The sequence below is a fragment of the Kryptolebias marmoratus genome, linkage group LG5 (genome assembly GCF_001649575.2).
Source record: "Kryptolebias marmoratus isolate JLee-2015 linkage group LG5, ASM164957v2, whole genome shotgun sequence".
Taxonomy (NCBI): domain Eukaryota; kingdom Metazoa; phylum Chordata; class Actinopteri; order Cyprinodontiformes; family Rivulidae; genus Kryptolebias; species Kryptolebias marmoratus.
Window position 1 is genome coordinate 21,649,488 of NC_051434.1, and position 21,845 is coordinate 21,671,332.

Sequence of the window (21,845 nt, forward strand, 5' to 3'; positions counted from 1 at the left end):
TGTAGTGTGTGTGAGTGTGTGTGTGTGTGTGTGTGTGTGTGTGTGTGTGTGTGTGTGTGTTTGCAGATAGGTCCATGAATCACGTCACAGAGGCCATTGTCTTTGAAAATGATGGAATAATATCAGTGAGCTCTGGACGGACACAGAGATGTAGGCAGAGGGGGACATCTTGTTTACATAGTTCCAGGAGAAATTTGAAGATAGCTGACCAAGGTCAGCCTAGGGGAGCTGAATTCACAAACAAGCAGTAGTTGTTTTGGTTCAGACAGACTGTTTTTGTCTGCCTTGAAAGTCTTGCTGATACTTCTCAATGGCGAATCAAAACAGCCAAATTCCAGGACCAGAAGTCAGAGAGACAGAGAGAAAAGAAACACGTCCGCCTTCCGCCAGGAGCAGAGAGAAAAAAAAAATCTCTGTGGCTGCCATGTTAACTGTGTTTACTGCAAAAGTAATAAAGATGTATTTGTACATGAATGACTACTTTCTGAAAATGTAATCAAAATATGTCAAGCGGTTTAGGAGATATTTTGCTCAAAGACAAACAGGCTTGACTCAGTTATTGCTAAAGTTTAAGGGGAAAAAAGTATGTGTTGTGAATGACTCCGCTACAATCACACCAAAGTTAAGCTCAGTATCTGTAAAACTGACTGAATTAAAGACATTTTGGGGTTTTCTAAAGTCAGTGGTGGCGCTTTTGAATTAGATTGGCTACAAAAGGTAATCAACTGTTGAGGTACTCCAATGATTAATTTTTGAAGTTTCATTAAAATCCATCTAGTGATTCAAGATATATTTTGTGAACAGTCAGAGTTGACTCCAATAGGTAAAGCCAAAATTTTAAACATAGATCTTTAGCATTCAGTTAGTGGTGAGAGTATAAGTTGGGGATCAGTCTCAGTTACTGTCACACCAAATTTTTGTGCCCATAACTTTGATGTTTCTACTGTGAAGTAACTCTGAATTACAGAGCTCCAAAGAGGTTTGGGCTATCTCACTTGTTTTGCCGAAATCTGATTGTTGAATGGGGAAATTATTAAGTTCTTCTTTTTTTATTTTTGGCAAATTTTGTCTATACTTTATGATGCTCAATCAAACCACACTATTTCTGTATGTTTTTTTTCCAAAGTTGAAGAAAAAAAGTTTACCAGAAATTGTGACTGAAATGGAAGAATAATTGCTGACACCTTAATAAAACAGAAGGTCAAAATGTTTCTCTAATTTTGATCCTATAAATTCAAAAACCAATTAGACATCTTTAAAATCCACATTTGAATTATTGTTGACTTTATAAATTAGATATAATGTAGGTTTTGCAGTTTGGAGTCCAACTGACTGGGTGTTAGTTAAAAATGTAAACACTGTTATTGCAGAGCTATAAAAACTGGATAGTCTTTGAGGGACCAAGAATAATAATAAATAAAAAAAAACCACTGTCCACACCTCAGGCAGTTCTGCAATTCATGATCAATAAGTGCTGAATCTGCAGTCTTACTCCAGCACAAAAACATATTGATACATGTTCCGAACACATAATGTAATGGGCTTAATCCGCACTGTGGGATTTAAGCTGCTGCCAATGACTGGGTATTTTTAGCTCCAGAAGCAACACTGGACAGTCGATTCTACTTTTATACCTACATTTAATGAGCTGTTCAACAGCACAATAAACATGATTCAAAAGAAATAAAAACTACTTATAAAAAATCAAAATATAAATCTAAATATAGATATGCAAAACAGAGAACTCCACCACTAAGGAAAATTTTGATCACTTCATTAGGGGTTATCAGTCCCTGGGCATTGGCCAGTTCAGGAGTTTTTCTGCTGCACTGTGTGACCTGCTAATTTTGTCAGTTTGATTTTACCAAAAAATATATTTCTCCTCTTAAACAAGTACCTGCCTAAAGATGGCTTACTTGCCTAAATTGTAGATTATTTAAGGATTTTGCACTCATGTCATTAGTATGTTGTATGTACTTTGTATGAAGCAAAATAAACCAAATGAAAAAGATTTCGGTTATGTTAGATTTATGCATACAATAACAGGTAAAGACAGAGTGAACTTTGTTATAAAACAACTGATGGAATTAGTTTGTTTCCCGCTACAGAATGTTATATTGTTTAACACAGTGTTAAGTAAATGGGACTGGAACAGGTCTTTGTGAAATATGAATATCCGATTATGTAAAATTGCAGGGCTCTTTGTTAATTTGTTTTAAAAAATGTCACTTTAGATTTGGTTTAACCCCTGAAAAAGATTCACAAACATCCCAATAGGTTTGGAAATAAAGCTCGTAAACAAAAAAACTGATTCTGACCAGTGTTTCTTTAAACTGCATGCTATCTTATTTACTTAAGTTACATTAGTTCTACAGATTTAAAGTTGCATATGCATCGACTCCCAAGTGAAAAGTGCTGACAAGATGTGAAATGTGAATCAAGTCATGAGCCAGACATCACAATGGACGCAGGCAGCAAACAGACATGACATAAAACAATAAAAAGACAGGACTTTTAAAGATTCATGTTTTTTTTTAGTGTGAATAATGCAAGCTAATACTTTTTAGACAAACCATTTTGTCAAACACAGCCTGTGCTAGTTGATCTAACTTGTTTCAATATGTGATATATTTTATATTTGTATGTTAGACTTGTTCCATCCTTTTAATCTTTTTGTGTGCACTGTGGAGAACAGAAGAAGGCAAAAAACTAGAGAAAAGAGCTGAAAGTCTATATTAAGAAATTTAGATATTGTAATGGAAACATGTATGTTCTAAGGATTTTTGGTCAATCCAACAGACTCTCACCGGCCTTGATGCACACACCTGGTTTAGATGATAATGATGAGTAAGTGAGGACTGAAAAAATGTTTATTGCAATTAATATCGCCATTACAAAATCAAACAATAATATCAAATGTCACAAGTTCTTTTAATATTGTGCAGCTCTACTGTGTGGCTTAAGTACACTAAAATGGCAGCGCCAAAAGATACAACAAACAAAAAAAGGACCTCGGGTCAAACTACGAGCAGAAGCCAAAAAACTACATGGGTGCTTGTTTTTTTTTAAATTATTGCATGAGGAGACCTGCTGCTGTCAGTATTTAGATAATATATCACTCAGGAACCACAAAGACACAAAAATTGCATCTAATTCCTAGTGAGAAATCCTTCAAACTTTGTTTCTGCTTCTTGTCTTTTGAAATGAGAGTTAACAAATCTGCACATCATTGCAACATATGGCTGTGAAGAAATATGTTTACCCAAGTGGAAAGCGATGGACAAGAGTGCGGGAACGCACAAATAGTTGCCTACACAAACGTAGAAAAGAATGAGGAACTATGCTTCCATCTTTAGAGGTAGAACATTTTTATTCACCTGCAATGCAATGAACTGCATGATGTTCTAAAGTAAAAAATTGTACTACTTTTTTGGTAAATCCCAGATATATAATCATGTTAGTCAAGCATAAACATAATGGGAGGTTTATTCAAAGAGCATAGTCTTTATGAAAACAACCATCTGCACTGCAAATTCACATATGTATGAAGCTTCCATGTGAAACTTTCTTCTTAAGAGAAGTTTCAGTTCGTCTCCAGCCCATTACCAACGTGGCAGTGTGACACACTCAGGGGAGCAGTGCTTTCAAAGGAAATTGAGAAGTTGATGATGTGATGGGCCATGGCTATAAACCCCTGCCTAACAATGATTGGAAAAAGTTCTTCTTATGGTTTCAGGATATATTTAGATGTCAGAACTGACGTTTTTAAGTGACTTGTGTGAGTGGAAGATGGAAAGAAGTTATCTAAATGCAGCAGGAGGGGACTTCAGTCAAGCACACAAGATGAAAGTTTTCTATCCTGCTGAAACAAACTATAGTTTTAATCAAACTATAGTTCCACCAACCTGATGCTTCGGCTCTTTTGTGTCATTGTAGCTGAGAAATACAGAAAACTGCAGTCATATTACACAGAACTATTTTCGAAATCTTTTATCTTTATCAGCAGCTGCAAAATTTCTAAGATTTCTAACTCTTCAAATACTGATCGATGATTGGCCAGGATTCCTATTCATCATTCTGCTCTGATAACTGATGCACTGATGCTGCACCAACAATAAACTCAGATAACAAACACCAGTCTCCAGATGTTGGTTATAACACTGCAACACAAACTGTGTAAGATCAACTTTGCCCACTTAACCATCAGTGACATAAATTTTATCAAATGTATCAGTCTGTCATGTTCTTCTGAGTGCAGCCCAGATTTTTGTGACCACGCAGATTTGTGCATATCAACAATGCACCACCATAACAGAACCCAGAGAAATACCACGACGAGATACACTAATGACTGCATTTCTTGCAAGATGAATTTCATGGACACACAAACTGCATTTAATTCATGGAAACAAATCACAAACCCATTAGCAGGGATAAATTTGTGTGCAGGCAGAAATGGATAAATCTGAGAAGCAAATGCGTAAAAACTAAGGAATCTAAAAGGAAGGCTGGAGACGCAGATGTTGGTAGTAATATCCCACCAATTGTTTCCATGTTGGACTGCAGTCTCATCTCATTAAACACTACTTATTTAACCTAAACATCTGAGGTAGTATTAATCTCTGTAATTGTCTGTGTTTAAAGTTATCACAGGATTGTTATATAGCTACTATTTAACGTGTTACTAGCCTATGAATTGTACAGGTTGTTGGTGATGTGTCAGTTGAACAACTTGTATGTAAATACGAAAAAAGTATCTAAATACTGTTTTTTCCATAGGCCCTTTTAATTCCAAAACAGACGCTTCCCCTTTTTCTCCCCAGTGAAGATGAGAGTTGTAATGATACTAATGGAAGAGAAAAGACTGCAAAGAATATGTACAGTTCAGAGGAGAATGAACATTGAACCTTTGGTCATACTATATAAGAGGGACAATTTGTGGGGAAAAGAGACAAATTTGATATTGCTGAAATCTGTAAATGTTCCCCTTATATAAAAACAGACATATAGCTGTATTTATCTTGAGTTGTTGATTTGTTGTTTAGATTTTTATTTAACATTTATTTTTCTTTGCAGACATATCTTCATCAATTTTAAAATATTTTACTGTATATATTTTGCTCTTTTTACATTTATATTCTTTAAAAGTGGCTTAAAGTAATTAGAACTTCAGGCTTTTAAAGCTGGCCACAGTGCATATGCTATTGCATGCACTCTGATACCTATGATACCTATTAATACATTCTTATAGTGTGCTGAAACCGTATTGAGAACCATCCAAGGCCAAACAAATAGACTAAGAAATAAATTTTTCCCTCATGCTGTGGACTGCCTGCAGAAGCACTAGGCTCCTCTCTGGGATTTTATTCTGATTTGTATTTGTAATTTTTTAATCTTGTTGTCTTACAGTCTAGTTTTATATTCTTTAATTATTTATTTTTTTTCTTTTTTTTTGGGGGGGGGGGGGGCATCATTTTATTTATTCATTGGTAAGATTTTCAATATTGTGACTTAGGATATTTTATATTTTAGTGATCTAATCTAATAGCAAAATACATAATACTATAAATTGCAGTTTGCTGAAACACCTCAAGAACAACTTGCATTAGGCATACACATAAATTTGTACAATACCAAATTATCATTTAGAATTTGTCAGATTTATGACGTATTACCAAACTGGGTTAGGTTAAATAACAGAAGAGTATAAGCATTAAATGTTACATGGAATATAAACATAATATGCCCCCCCCTACATGTTTATATGTAGAGAAACTACAAATACAAATTAGGATGATAATAAGTCACATTTATGACTGGATTTTTCTGTTAGAATTCTGAGGTTTGACCAAATTAATTTTAGACTATTGGTGGTTAAAATTTGCATTTTATCTGTGGAAAAAAATTATTGAACGTTTCTTTTTTTTGCATTTATTAGCTTGATGTTGTTGTTTTTTAGAAGAGGTGGCTTGTTGCTTTAAGCAGAAACTTGATATTAATGTCTGAAAGAATTTAAGCTAATGGTCAGTATATTTGTCCAGAAAGAGTGAGGATGCTTTTGTCTTTGGGCGAGTGAGTCTTTGGTTGTTAAGATATCCTGAGACAGGATTGAATGTGCTTGAAAAAATGAAAAAAAAAAACAAACAAAAAAAAAAAAAAACAGGCTAGAAGTATGACATATTTAATATTATATATGCACAATTATGTATGAAGAATTTTAAAAACTGTTTAAATCTACAAACTCATCAAACAGCTTTGGTTCAGGCCAGTCAGAAAACTCAAATATTCAAAGTTCTTTCAAGTTTAAAGTTGAGGTACAAAAGTCAAAGAAAAGATTAAATGGATTGGGGCAAAAATTAACAAGAAAAGGTTAAATTAAAACAGCATGGAAAAAGTGAAAAAATACTAAAAACTGCTGAAATGTGAGATAAAAAAGGAAAACATTATGTGTACCAAGTTCAGAGATCATGACAGAAAAAAAGAAGGGGCATGAGGGAAAAAAGGATGTTAATGTAAGGCGATTGTGATGCACAAGTGAGCAACTAAAGATATTTTACAGCAGTTACATCTAACATCAGAAGAAAATGACTTTAAACCCTGAGCAGGATTTTTTTTTGTTTTGAAAAAAAGAAAACAGAGGTGGAATGGAAGATAAGTGGAGTAGAGGGAGGAAAATAAATCCAAGGTCAGACTAAAAGGATTAGTTGCCATTTTATTGAGCAATTTTGTACAGCTGTTTCCAAATTCTCTTTTAACTAACTCCCTGCTGAGGTAAAATAAAAATCAATAGGACTTATAACGGACATAATTCATCCAGAGGAGAAATTCAAGGTAAATTCAAACAAATAATGTGTCTGAACATAAGTACCTGAAATTTGTAAAGAGATAGTCACATTACAAAGGACCAATATTTCCTGATTGAATACTTAGTGTAAATATTACTGCCTAATGTAAAGATGTAGGTAATTTATCTATATCTTCCATCTCTGTTTTACATGGTGTTTGGCCACACACCACCTCAGCAGTAAAACGTTCTGACGCCGACTGTGAGCTGCCGCCATTAATGCCAGGGTATAATTTAGGTTCATCTTACGTAGAGAAATGACTGAATTCTGACCATTTTAGTCAAACCTTAAAAACAATGTGTGTCTTACAGCTCAGACTAAGTGTTCGGGGTGCCTCTCATCTACTACCAAACCAAATTTTAGCTCAGTATCTGGAAAACTGAATAAGTTATTACCATTTCTGAGTTTTCTGAGGTCAGTTGGCTGGGGCAACTGTAATGAATTTGGTGGACTGATTCAGTTGGAGATGTACAGTCAATGATTAGTTTGTGAAAGTTTCATTCAAATCTGTCAAGTAGTTCACAAGAAACTTTGCTAACAAACAGTTGACTTCAATAGTTAATGGCAAAGATTTAAACAAATATCTAGCACAATCTGTTAGTGCTCTCTGTTGGGAATGACTCTCAGCTAACAACACACCAAATTGTAGTTCAATATTTGTAAAATGGACTGAGGTGTCACCATTTTTGTGTTCAAAATGGATGCTTAGCTGTAGTAGCCATCTTCAAAAGTTAAACAGTTGCAGATGTTTCATTAAAATCTGTCTTGTGGTTCCTGAGATAGTATCACTGCTACCTACCAAAGAAATTGGTAGACTGAACCTATCACTGCTAAAGGACTGAAGAATAATATCTGACAAGAAATCAGATTTTCTGATATTTTTTCATGACTTGTTTCAACTCTGATAAAATACTTGCCTCTAGGGTGGGCATGAGATTTGCCTCAAGTAGTATCTAGTAGTCTTGTTTACAAGATAGGATGCCAAAACAGATGAACGATCAGATCTAAGCTTTGTCTGCAATAAAGGGACCATTGCTCGGGTCCGCCATAGTGAAGGAGTTGAGCCGTAAGGCAAAGCTCTCCATTTACTGCTCTGTCTGTGTTCCAACTCTCACCTAGTGATGAGGTACAGATTACAACTAAAACAAAGGAATTCAAGATACAAGCAGCTAAAATTTGGTTCCTTTGTAGAATAGTAAGTCCCATAGGATGAGGAGCTCAGTCCTCTATAGCTTTGATGTCTCAGCTGACATAAAAAAAAGAGTCAGCTGAGATGGTTTAGGTGTCTGATTAGGATACTTCCTGGATCTCTCCTTCTGAAGATCTCCTGGGCACGTCCCACTGGGAGGAAACCTCTAGGCAGAACCAGAAATCAGAGCAGAGGTCCTCAATCCACGGGCGGTGGACTGGTACCGGTCCGTGGGTCATTTGGTACCGGGCCGTACAGAAAGAAAAATAAATTTACAATATTTCCAGGTTGTTGTTTTTTTTTTTGAGTCTGAAGGACATTTATTTTGAAAACTGACTAGATTTGCTCCACTACATCTGTCTATGACTCACTCTTGATGCATGGCAAAACGCTCATCTAGGTCACGTGATACGTTACTGTTAAAAACAAACCCACAATCAGCAAAATGAGTAAAAAACAAACGTCTCTGGAAGCCCTAGATGGGACCGTCTCGTTACTGGGAAACAGGTACAGGGCTTCCACTGATTCAGCGTTATGGTGAGTTGTATTCTTTGTGCACTTTATATTTGTGGTGCATCTTATTTTAAAGAGCATGTTTAAACATCGCTATATTGACCAGAGAACATTAGGGGGAAGAAAGGGTGTTATTCATGTACCAGGACACAGCTAACAAAGCTGCGAGTACACGTTGGATTTACATTTATTATGTTTTAAAAAATACCCCCATTTTCATGCTGCTCGTTTCATTTTATTTTGTTGTATTTATCCTCCACACCTTTAAAGGTCGGTCCGTGAAAATACTGTCTGATAATGAACTGGTCCATGGAGCTAAAACAGTTGGGGACCACTGGCTTAAGGGATTGTTATTATTAATATATATCGTCTCTGGTCTTGGCATGTCTTGGGATCTGGCGATGGAGAGTATCACTGGGGAGAAGGATGTCTGATTTTTACTCCATCACCTGATACTGTCACGGATAAATGGAAGAAAATGGCTGACAGTACAAAAAGACTGATAGATGGATGGATGAATGTACAGTCAGTTGAACAGTGGTTTTTCTACATTCTAGTTGAGCATCTTAACATGCTCAGTCGTTGAGTTGGAGGGTTTTAAATTCCTTGGTGAGCAAAACCACAGTGAAACACATGTCCAGTTACATTAAATGTAGTCCTTTTATTAATAGTATTATCATCATTACTGTTATTCTCACCATCATCATCAGTTTTGATTCCAAACTCACCAATTGCAACACATTTGTTCCTGAAGCTCCTTTTAGACCAAGTCAAGAAAATAATATTTTTTAAAGAAATTATTGGCATTTGCTTAGTTGCATTCTGCTTCAAAGTTTGTTCTTAGATTAGTGAGTGTCAAAACCTGAGAGGCCTTTGAGTCGCTAAATGTTCAGCAAACAGAAAGTTAATCTGACTTAAGAGGGATTTTGGAAGCATTCAACATGTTTCAGATGGTTGGAGCTCTAGCTGAGAGCCAGCACATACTGAGTTCCAGAGTAGTGAAGTAGAAAATGTTGAATGAGGAGAGGAGGTTTGCAGTGACAGAATGATGCTATAGCAGCCAGTGCATCATTTCTATCAGTGCTGAGCCAAGACAGATGACTCAAACTGCAGGTATTATTACAGCTAATGATTCACTTCAAGTGGCCATCCCTCTACTACGATCTGTTTCTTTTCCCTGGGGTCTTCACATGAGAGCTGGGACTTAAAAAGACAAGTGAAAAAGAAATGTTACTGTGTCTACACTCATGTGTGGTGGACATGGAAAGGTTTCAGATTCATCACCAAGTTGTTTTGAAATTAATTCTCAACAAACTGCACAAACTTTACTGCAACTGTGTATTAGAGCCACTCAGGAGGAAAAAAATATTGAGGAAGATTTCCTATTGTTTTAGAGTTTCAAGATAAATGTTGGCAAAAAGTTGAAACAGTGTTTTAAGACAAAGGCCGAGAAAGATAACCCCAGTGTGCTTCTGAACCAGACTGTGTTGTTTTGTTTTTTTTATTCCTATTGTAGCCGAGGGTTATGGGTGCACATTTAACTGAGTATACTACTAAATAACAAGACAAAGCTTTTTATTTAATCTAGGCAGGCATTATTTCCACAGCAGCAACAACAACAACAGATCTCACAGAACTTTCTTCAATCCTTCACAATAAGAGTCACAGACATGGAATGTTGATCTCAAAATACTTTCAAATGATCTGAAGCTCATATAAATACATTCTGAGATAAAGCAATTCCTTGGCTGATTAATTTTAATAGGCTGATTTTGTCCACTTTAAAAAAATAGCAACTGTCCACGCCTGTGTATACTTAACCAATTACCAAGTAGCAAAATGGTTGTGGGGCAGCAGCCTAAGCAGGGAGACCCAGACTTCCCTCTCCCCAGCCACTTGGGCCAGCTCCTCCAAGGGAATCCCAAGGCGTTCCCAGGCCAGCCGAGATACGTAGTCCCTCCAGCGTGTCCTGGGTTTTCCTCTGGGCCTCCTACTGGTGGGACATGCCCAGAACACCTCACCAGGGAGGCGTCCAGGAGGCATCCTCACCAGATGCCCGAGCCATAAATGAGGGTAGGAACGTAGATCAACCAGCTTTGCCTTTTGACTCAGCTCTCTTTTCACCACGACAAACTGGTACAGTGCCCGCTTCACTATAGACGCAGCACTAATCCGCCTATCAATCTGCTGGTCCATTTTTATTCTATTCATTAATTTATTCTATTTATTTTTATTCCAAGTTATTCTAAAGGTTCTTAAATACGTTAAAGTAAGCAATTATTGTTATATTTTGTTAAATAAAGAACACATATTGGCCAAACAATTAAACAAAGAAAAATATGTTGTATATAGAACACAGGAAACTTTGATTACCTTCACCAGGGAGGTTATGTTTTCAGTAGTTAGATAGATAGTGAGCTAGTGAGTGAGTGAGTGAGTGAGTGAGTGAGTGAGTGAGTGAGTGAGTGTCTGTTTGTCTGTCTGTGTACAAGATTACTCAGAATGTCATGAACAGATTTTCTGCACATTTTCAAGAAATATCATACCTTTGACCCTATCAAATATGATAGGGTCAAAGGTCAACATCACAGATGACCCCATGCTCTAATTGTCCAACAGTGTAATGTAGGAATGTCAAACTGAACAGTTGGACACCTCATGGGTCAAAGATGATGTCTGTTGATTTCAAAGTTCATGGGGGTCATAGGTCAAAGTCACAGGGAACCCCTTTGTTCAAACTTGTCTCTGCTCCCACATGTGACCCTTTGTTACCTCCGCCAAGGACATTCTGTTTTCGGTTGTTTGTCTGTCTGTTAGCAAGATCAGGTAAAAACTAATGAACAGATCTAGATGAAACTTTCAGGAAATGTTGGGATTTTAATTCACAACAGTGGATTAAATTTTGCTGGTGATCCAGATTATGATCCGGATTGGACCATTTTTTATTTATGCTGAGGCCTTGGCGGAGGTTTGCGCTCTCTGAGTGCTTCTAGTTGCTATTGTTCACCAGTAAAGCTCATACTGCAACCTAAACTGTTCGGCTTTATGAATAATTTACAGTTTGTTGCAGACATAGGTTATGGTGTTTGTACTTTAAAAATGTCTTTATTATTGAAACTTGTTTTTCACTACAAAAGATCTAGCTATCATAGGTCCGTGTGCCAATGATCGTTTGTTTTTTGATTCTCAATTTAATCTTAAAATAAAGTTATTTCCAACATTTTGACATTTTTCTGAACAATTTAACTTTAATTTCACAACTTGAGAACAAAAAAACACTTCTTCCTCAACATTTTTTTTTCTTCTGAGTGGCCCTTATTCATTGTCATAGTTTACCACAATTAAAAAAAGTAACCTGTTTCTTTTAAAGTTAGATATTTTTAACTGTTTATTCTTTAGGTGCAAAAGGATCAAACATTATAGAGTCCAAACCCAATGTTTCCAAAGGGACTTATTGTCTTTCTGTCTTGTCTGTCTTTCTGTCAACCTGTCTGCCCACACTTTTGAGGTTAAAGAGAAACAGTTACCAAATCAAGAAAATATTAACAAGTACTAATACAGCGAAGCTTTTATAAATTAGGTGCAATACAATGTAATTAAAAAAGTGATAAAATTGAGATGCCTTACCATCTATTATCACAAGAGCTGCTGTAAAAGTGATTAATGTTATCTGATCTGGTACTTCAAAGATGGCTGAGTGACACCACACAAAGTTTTAATTATAAAATAAAAATAAGAACAAAGTATGAGACAGGAATTAATTTTGATGTTGTGTTACAGGGACAAATACCATAAAAAAAAATTAGGAATTCTCCTTTTTAATCTCATTTCAAGTTTGAAAATACAAACTTGACAGAGTGTGTGTGTGTGTGGGTGGGTGTGTATGTGTGTGTGTGTGTTAGCCATGTATCTGCTCCTGGGGATGTACTACAAAACAAATTCAACAAAGCTGGACCTTCGTCCCATAGCCTGGCTTGACAAATCCTAAAACTCCACTAAGAGAGAACAAATTCTATGATGATAGTTCTATTATGTTACTTTGGTAATTCAGACTTTCTTTTGTGTGCATTCACAGAAAAAGGGGCCTTGTTTGATGCTTTCTCAACTAAAATACATCAACCAAAAAGGAAAATTACAAAGACATTAAAACTCTGCTCACCCTCAGACCTAATTGATTAAGAATAGCAGATTGCACTAACAAAAGGTGAAGAAAATAAAAGTCCTGCTGGTAAAAACACTATTGTAACAATCAGGACAGTGAAGAAGATTGCAGAGAACTGTAATGTGTTTCACAGTTCACATGGTTTTGTTTTGTTTCTTCCTACTGTGTTTTAAATGCGACTTCTTGAGGGCACACAACAAAGAATATACTCTGGGTGTGTGAGCAGATTCAAGTTTCCAAGCACATTTCTCATGTTTCTTTGCAGAGAATTATGCAAGTTGATTAAAACATAAATAACAATTAGCTCTGGTCAAAGGGAGGATTTCTATTTAAAATTAGAACCCATAGGTTGTAGTATATTTATTCAAATAAATTATTCAACCAAATCATTGAATAAAGACTTGTGGTTACATTTGGTAATTAAAAGGCTAACATTTAATCAACATGCAAAGACAGTGTACTGACTTATTATAAAATATTACTAGAATTTAGAATTTCTTGCTATTTGACAATCCTACATTTATTTAAAACATCACAAAACTATAATAAATGTTGTTACAGTCATTAGGTAAAAAAAAATCTGTGAACAGATGAAGCTTCTTACTGACAACTTAAGGAAAAACTGAACTCTTCCTTTACTCCATAGCAGGTGATGAGTTCCCTTTCTGTTACCATGGTGACCAGACTCAAAGAAAACCACTGTAGTGACACTGAAAATTCTAACTTTCAAGATGGACTAGTCATACAGTCCTCAAATGTTGTGTTTATTTATTTAATTTCTCAGGAGTGCCAATGCAAAGCACTGAAGCACTTATTACTTCACTGTTAAAAACATTCTGTCCTGTATCTCATCACTCAGCTTTGAAATAAAACATTCAATATATCAATCAGGATTAGTGTGCTATGATATTTGAAATGGTATGTTATACAACATACACCAAAAAAGAAGCTCACAGAAGCAGAACAGAAGCTGAAAAGAGAAGAAAGGGAGCTAAAAGCCAAAAAATGAAAAAAACAAACAAACAACTAAAAGCTAAAAGTAGCAAAACATATCTAAAGACTTACAGTAACAAAACAGTAGCTTAAAGCTAAAAGTGGCTAAAAACTAAAAATAGCATAAGAGGACAAAAATAGAGCAAATACGTTGAGGCAGATTTCAAGGTGAACAATGTTTTTGAAAGAAAATAAAAGATCTCAATGTGTTTGTATATTAAATTTTATTTTACATAAAGTTAAATATTTTAGAAAAACTCAAAAATTACAAATACCGACGGTCATTGCACCCTTTTCTCGAGAGAGCTGAATGTTTCGATATATCAATTGTTAAAATAGTGTAAAGTATGTTGAAGTAGGTTGATTGCAAAAAAAAACATGCAGAAAAAACTTTAAACACAAACCAGAAGTGTAAAATGCTCACTCAGCATTCACAAAACACACACTCAAAAAGCTGCTGATTGTACTAATTAATGCCCTAACCACAAACTGGTTCTGGTTTACAGATGATCTGTTTCAAAACCTTTGATCCAATCTATAACTGTTTTTGTGTACAAGATGTATTACCACTCTTAACAAACAGACATTGAATCCTTCTCACTACAGCTTTGATCACATGACAACAAAGATAATCCAGCAGAAGTATGGGTTACCTGGTAGCAGGGAGGGTGCTGACTCTGGTGAAAAACACTGAAGGCTCCACGTCCACATGGACCCCCAAGGACAGCTCTCTGTAGTAGCCCTCCACTTTGCCGGTCCCCCCAGAGTATTTGAAGTTCAACACTGCCTCCAAAGACTGCAGAAGAACAAGAGGAGGACATTAAGTAAAATCCGTCTGCTGTGACGGTGTGCAGTGAGCTTATCCAGTTATCCATCTCCAGTTTCCTAGATGAAAAGTAGACTGAGGTCAGAGGTTGCATGTTGAATGTTACTATTTAATCATAAAAGCTGATCCATCAGAAGCTTTTACAAAAGAATAATATACTAACTGCAAGGCTACGGTAGTGCTGTTTGCTGAATTGTAAGTTTAATGATGAAAAACAAATGATTCAAAATCCACATCAAATCCTAAAGGTGTGTAAGGAGGGGGCAGTGGGAGGTCTGCTGGCAATGTTCCCCATTAATGTGGGGAAAGTGGCCACAGAGAATTACTTAAAGGTACTCAGAAGTGTTGTTATCGGAGAGGCTAGGGAATTGGGGGGTGAGCTGCCAAGTGGACGACAAAGGATGGGGAATGAAAAGTGGCACTTTATGGTGAGGAACACTAGCTGACTCAGGCAGTGGGGTGGGTTGGGGCAGGAATGGGGTGTTGAAGCTGGATAAAAAAACCATCCAGGGTTCAGCTTTTCATCCTGAGCAGCATATATCATCTCCTCACATCCTGCTGATGGAGGCACTGGCCGTGCCATTCCAGAACTAATTTCACCCATTTCCTGTGATTATATTTGGTCTTTATCCTCTGCTATGGGGGGTGGGAAAGATGGGGGGAGCCAAGGTAAAACCACTCTCAGCCTGTTGGCTGAACATAGGATTTATTACAACATAATGATAGAAAGATAGCAAACCAAAGCAAAGATGACAAAAAGAGCAGTTATTACTGGTAACCAAACATTTTTTCCAAACTTACTCTTATCCTTGAAGACATGGTATTATTTCACAGTCTAGAGTTTGTTACGCATATATTGTACAGGTACAAACAGTAATCGATGTGTGTCTCTGACACTTTATGTTAAAGTTCCAGCCATAGCACCGCTTGTGTGATTGTTCCACCAGTGGCAACATTTTTTTTTTTTTAATTTTTGACATTTAGTAAAATTAAACATTTTTACATCCCCCTAGATAAATCCTAATCACTTTAAAGATCCCCTACAGTCATTGTAAAACCTAAACACAACCTTGTCCAATTCAAATATGTCTACATCCCAAGACAAAAAAAAAATGAACAGACTAGCATTCATTGAAAGAACACATACTGCCTACCGACTTTCAAAACAAAGTTTTAGACTGAGTTCATCTTGTGCTGAAAAATGACAGAACTGGTCAAACATTGACAATAAAAATATGCACCATCTCATGTGATATCAGATGTCATGCTCAGCGTATGAGTTGTATATGACTCTCAGCTGCTACCACATCAAATTTAAAATAAATACCTATAAAATTGATTGAGTTATGAGCATTTTTGTGTTGGCTAATGTTGATTAAGTGTAGTGGTCATCTTGAATTAGACCAACTCCAAGAGCTAATCATTTTAGATGTACATTCATTGAATTATTTCTGATTTTTCTTTTTAATTAAAATCCACTCAGCTGTCCCTAAGATATTTTGCTAACAGACAAACAAGGTTGACTTTAACAGTTAATGCTAAGGTTTTAAGTAAATATCTCAACAATGTTGATACTGACCCAGCTACCACCACACCAAATTTTCGATATTTAGGAAACTGACTTATTTATACCAATTTTTGTGTTTTCTGTGGCCAGTTTAATGTGTTGACCATCTTGAATAGGGTTGGCTCCAAAAGGTAATCAGCTGTAGAGGTATATTTACTGATTATTTCCTGGAGGCTTTATTAAAACTTGTTCAATGGTTCATGAGATATTTTGCTAACATATAAACAGCTGACTCCAAATAGTTAATAGGAATATTTTAAACAAAGATCTTACACAATATGTCAGCAGTCAGAGTGTGTGTTGGGGATCAGTCACAACTACTACAGCATCAAACCTTAGGTTCATATCTGTCAAATTGACTGAGTTATAGTAATTTTGGGGTTTTTTGAGGATTCAGTTGGCTGTGGCCAATTGGGTTGACTCCAAAAATTAATCAGTTGTACACCCAAGATTACTTTCAGAGAGTTTTACTATAAGCCATTCAGTGGTTTGTGAGATATTTTGCTAAGACTGCAAATGAACAAACACTTGAAAACACACACAAGCAAGAACATCATCACTTCACCTTTGGGTGATAATGACTAAAACCTGCTGAATCCAGAGACTGCAGATAAAAGCACATAACCACTCTAAATACTTGTAACTTTCTGTTAGAAAAAGTGAACGGAAGCAGTGGAGCCAATCTATTTGGAGCAGCCACAGCTGCCTTCTAAAGCGGGTAAAAGACAGACTCACGCTCAGCTGAAAACAGATTGAATGGAGACATATTAAAGTGATTGACTGAAATCACTTCAATTTCTTGAAAGAGACACTGGCTGAATGTAAGATGCAGCAATTTGTTTTCCCTGCAACATTGTTTTCTTCACAAGTTTGGTAAAGAACAGGGCTGCTGACATGTTGCATCATACGTCTTTGTGTGAACTGACACATTTCTATTAACGGTCAGTTTTCTTTATAGGCAAAAGCGACCACTTGAAAAGAAAAAGTGGAACTCATTTTTTCTTTGAGCCAACAGATGCTGTGACACATGTAGATGTGTGAAATTGAGGCAGCCAGAGTGGAACTAAAAGCCTGAACATGATCCTGTTGAGGAGCAGAGATGGTCTCAGCAACACTGTCTCACATCAGCACCACGGCCCGATTCCTGTTCCAGACCGGGGTCAAAGCCTGAGCTTCAGGACTTCTTTCAATCCTCCACCTCTGTGCTCTAAGTCCCCTCGAGACTCTGTTTCAATCACACTGGGCTAAAAATAGGTCTGCTGTAATGAGCTGGCACTGATAAGAGTAAGTCACAGTCCCAACCAGAACACACACACACACATCTATTACCTTTATGTGCATAGAAACAAGGAGATTAGTTAGAAAGGTCTGAATAAAGTGACACATCAAACTGATTTTACTTTTTTAACAACATAAATATGGACTGAAGTAAATTCTTGAAGGTGATATCTTCCTGGGCTGCAAATAAGTGGAAAAAGCCATTTGAGAGGCAGTGTCCAGAATGTCTCATGATGTTTGTGATGATTATCGATTTCCTCACATGAATAGCACAAGAAAGCTTGGTCTCAGTCACAGGTTAAGGGTCCTCCAACAGGATAATGACCCAAAACACACAGCTAAAGACACCCAAGAATGGCTCAGAACAAAACACTGGTCTATTCTGGTGGCCTTTCGAGCTCTGATCTAAATCCTGTTGACCATCAGAGGAAGGAGCTGAAACCTGCAGTCTGGAGAAGGAACCCTTCAAACAAGCTGGAGCAGTTTGTTCATGAGGAGTGGACCAGAATACCTGTGGACAGGTGCAGAAGTCTCAGAGAGAGGGATTGAAATCACTTGGTTGCCTCAAAAAGCTGTACAACAAAATATTAGATAGTGGCCAGCTTCATTAGTTTGTTTTTTAAATAATTTTGCAAAACAAAACTTCAGCAATGGCTGATTGTCATAAGTTGATTTTCAGTAATTTTTTTCTTATTATTACTTTTGTCACTTTCAAGTTATTTCAGTGACCTTTGTGGTTTTTCTTTCTTTAGCAACAGGGTACAAAGAAATGTATCTGTGTCTGTACATATACAACGGTTTCATCTTTGGAATCAACCCAATTCCAAATGGTCATCACAGCTTACAGACATTAGCCAAAACAAAAACATCTATAACTCAGTCAATTCTAGAGATTGATGAATGCTAGATCTTTAATTTATAAAAAATGATAAATTCAGTTCATAATAAAGTTTACCCGTGTACAAACACCTTTTTCTCACGAACGAGAGACAAAAACAAGTAAAATATAATAATATATAATATTCTGTTTGCAGATGTAGACAACTGATCATTGACTTATTATTAATCAGATTAGCAGCCACTTTAAAACAAACAAAAACAAACTGTAGCCTCCACTGGATTATTTTCTTCCAAATACCACTTTAGATCCTGATATAAGAGTTTTTCTGTCACTAATCTTACACAGTTATTCATCAAAAAGTCTCTTTCTGACTTCCACATCCTGAATCAGGACTAACTGATGTGGTGAGCACCTCTATGTACTTTGGAAATTTCGAGTCAGGTTCAACGTAAAGAGCCACTTACCTCTCTGTGGGTCCATTAAATCCCAAATATTTTGGATTTAATATATATATATATATATATATATATATATATATTAGCTGTGATAATATAATCAAAAGACCACATAAATTACAGTAATTTGTTGCTTTGACAACTATTTTCGGTCACCAGAAAATCCTTTTAAGACGTAATAATGATAACGCCCAGGACTTTACCTAGAATGTCAGGACTTTTTACTGTCTCTGATTGTGTCTACGAAAGCCACAGAACTCCATCACATTCATCCTCACAAAAGCATCACAATATAAGTGCACAGCGAACAACACAAGTGTTGACACTCCCACGCATGACGCGTGAACAAATGTCACAGAGATAAAGATCCCGACACATGCTGAGTAGATTCTGCCTCAGCCACACGTCTCCTCAGAAGAAGAAAAAATAAAACCTCATAGTAAGAACCAAGCAAAAAGATGGATGCTCCACAAACTGAACTGCTTTTGTTTGTCTCTCTCAATTTTGAAGGATCAAACAACTTTACTACTTTCTTAACAATTTGTCACCTTCTTAAAATAATTGCCCAAGTCATTTTTTTTCAAAAATTTTTTTTTTGCCTAAATCATCTTAACAATCAACAAATAGTTCAGTTTTTTGTGTTTCCTGAAACATTGCAAAAAATGACTTAGGCAATTATTTTAAGAAGGTGACAAATTTCTAAAAGATCCAACACCAAAATTCATCAAATACTGTCAAACACTGAGTATGTTTGAACTATTTTGCAGTTTTCTTCATTAAAGCATTAGTAGGAAGTGGTTTATACCAGCTTTTTTTTTTAACTTTTTGCTCAAAAAACAAAAAAAGAAACAGTGTTCACAAAATAGTACCTGAGGGTGGGGATGTGGGGGCAAATCACTGAATGATGGTTAATAATGTGGGTAAAAATGCGAAAAAGAACCAAAAAAGTGTCATGATATTACGTTTATGTTTGAACATCATGTTTATGTTTGGCATGCATTTACTATTTTAAAGCAACCGCATAAACATCAGAGAATAGAAAAAGGCTGATTTAATTTTGTGATGTTTTAATTTACCAATTTATAAGGGGTAAATCAAGTCCTCTGAGGACTTTATCAATCAGACAGCTTATTTATAATTAACAGCAAATAAACCAATGCAGAACCTCAACCTTCCTCATTTTTAAGGTTGTTTATGTCCCACTGGTTCTTCTATGGATGGCAGTTAATTAGGAATAAAATGTTATTCTGTTTTTATGAGATGAAATTTCATGCCAAACGCAAACTCATAACTCTGTCAGCAACCTTTGATTCAATTCTTTCAAAGGTTATTTCACGTTTATAGGACATTTTAACATTCAATTTTTCAAATAACTTTAGATCTTTTTTCTCATTTACCATTCCTGCACAGTTCTTCAGGCAAAAGTGACAACCAAAACTTTTTATTTCAAAATTTAAACAAAGAAAATTGTTAGTTAACATGAAAACAAAAGATGATGCAAAATGTAATTTGTGTGTGACAACATTAAAACAGATTCAATAAAACTGATGGAACTTATACTTACAGGGAATTTAGCTTTCAAAAGTAAATAGAAAGTGCTTTCAATTTTTTGAATTTTAGGATTTAGGTACAATTTTGCTGACTTTAGTTTTTAGCTATGGTTTTGCTAGCTTTAGCCTATAGCTACAATTCAGCTATATTTAGTTTTAAGCTGCAGTTTTGCTGAGTTTAGCTTTTTCAGCACTTGCTAATTTCTGTTCTGCTTGTTTTGCCTTTGCTAACTCAATTTCAGCTTCTTCAACAAATTTCAGTAGTCATTCAGCACTCAGCATCCATACTGCATTTTAAAAACAACTAATTTTCTAGTTTTTGTTTTTTTTACTTCATTTTCTTCATTAAAGGTTAGCCTCGGCAGAGTCTACTCTGACAACTACAGGCTCCTGAGTCAATTTTGTCAGTGACCCCTGATCAAAACAATGCTTCTGTCGATCTAAATATAAAACAAAGTTTATTTTTTGAAACAAAGAAAGTTTGACTCAATTAGACTCAGATAGGCATCTAAATATTGCTATTAAATATCCTTTCAAAGTATCTAATAATTTATAAAAGTTAAAACAATAGTGGTTTATAGGTCACCCATATGTTTTAGACCAGTGGTCTCCAATCCTGGTCCTCGAGGGCCACTATCCTGCATGTTTTACTTGTTTCTCTGCTCCAAAACACTTGATTTGAATCAATGGGTGATTAACAGGCTTCTGGAGAACATGAAGAGGTAATTTAACCACTGAATCAGGTGTGTTGGAGCAGAGAAATAAGTAACACATGCAGGATAGTGGTCCTCGAGGATCAGGATTGGAGACCCCTGTTTTAGACTAAAGTGTAGTTTTTATGACCCACTTTAAAAAGTATCAAAATTATGAACTTGATGTGGACAACTATGTTAACTTTCTTTAAATATAAAATTTAAAATATATATCATTAATAAAGAAAAATGATCAAAAAGCTAACAAATGTAAGAATACAATATAGTTGTGTTCATGCAGTAGGTTTAAAATAAAACATTTTTGTAGTGTTAACCTAATCCTTTTCTAATATTCACTCTTTTAAACTTCAGAAGTAGACTGGGTATTTGCATTTTGAAAAGCTCAACCCCAGCGAATCTGTCAAACAGTCAGCAGCAGACCATCTAGGACATGTGGGATGAGTCTGCACCACCTGTCTGAGTGGATCCAGAATACCACACACTCCTGCAGACAGAAATGGACAGGTTTGGACACCATCATGTCTGAGTGGAGCATGAATGCACAATTACTGCAATTTTTATGTTGTTAAAACTGAAAACATTATCAACCAATACTAAAAATGTCTGCTCTTCAACCCAAACACCATGCAAAACCAAATCAAGATCTCCCTTAATCAGGGGTCTGCAACTTGTGGCTCTGGAGCAGCCCTTTAAGGTGTCACCTTGTAGCTATGACCAAAGATGGCATTAACCTGAGACATTTTTTGGATTATACTGGCAACAGGAAAGGGTAGTTGTAGCAGTGTAGCTGTACAAAATTTTGCAGCAAGTGTGGAATTTTTGCAGCAGAATGAGACAACAAGCAACATGTTTCCATGAAAGAAAGTCTCAACTTATATAACGCCTTTTTAACTTCTCCACATTCTGCAAAGAA

General features: G+C 36.0%; 1 protein-coding gene across 2 annotated transcripts in view; it reads right to left on the bottom strand.

Moving 5' to 3' along the window:
• The window catches only part of trappc9 (trafficking protein particle complex 9), a 336,991-nt gene that overhangs the window by 149,567 nt on the left and 165,579 nt on the right, over window positions 1–21,845 (bottom strand). For both annotated transcript variants that reach the window (XM_017431170.2, XM_017431169.2), the window contains one exon: window positions 14,356–14,498. In XM_017431170.2, coding sequence (XP_017286659.1) covers window positions 14,356–14,498 — 143 coding nt within the window. The remainder of the gene's footprint in view (window positions 1–14,355; window positions 14,499–21,845) is intronic.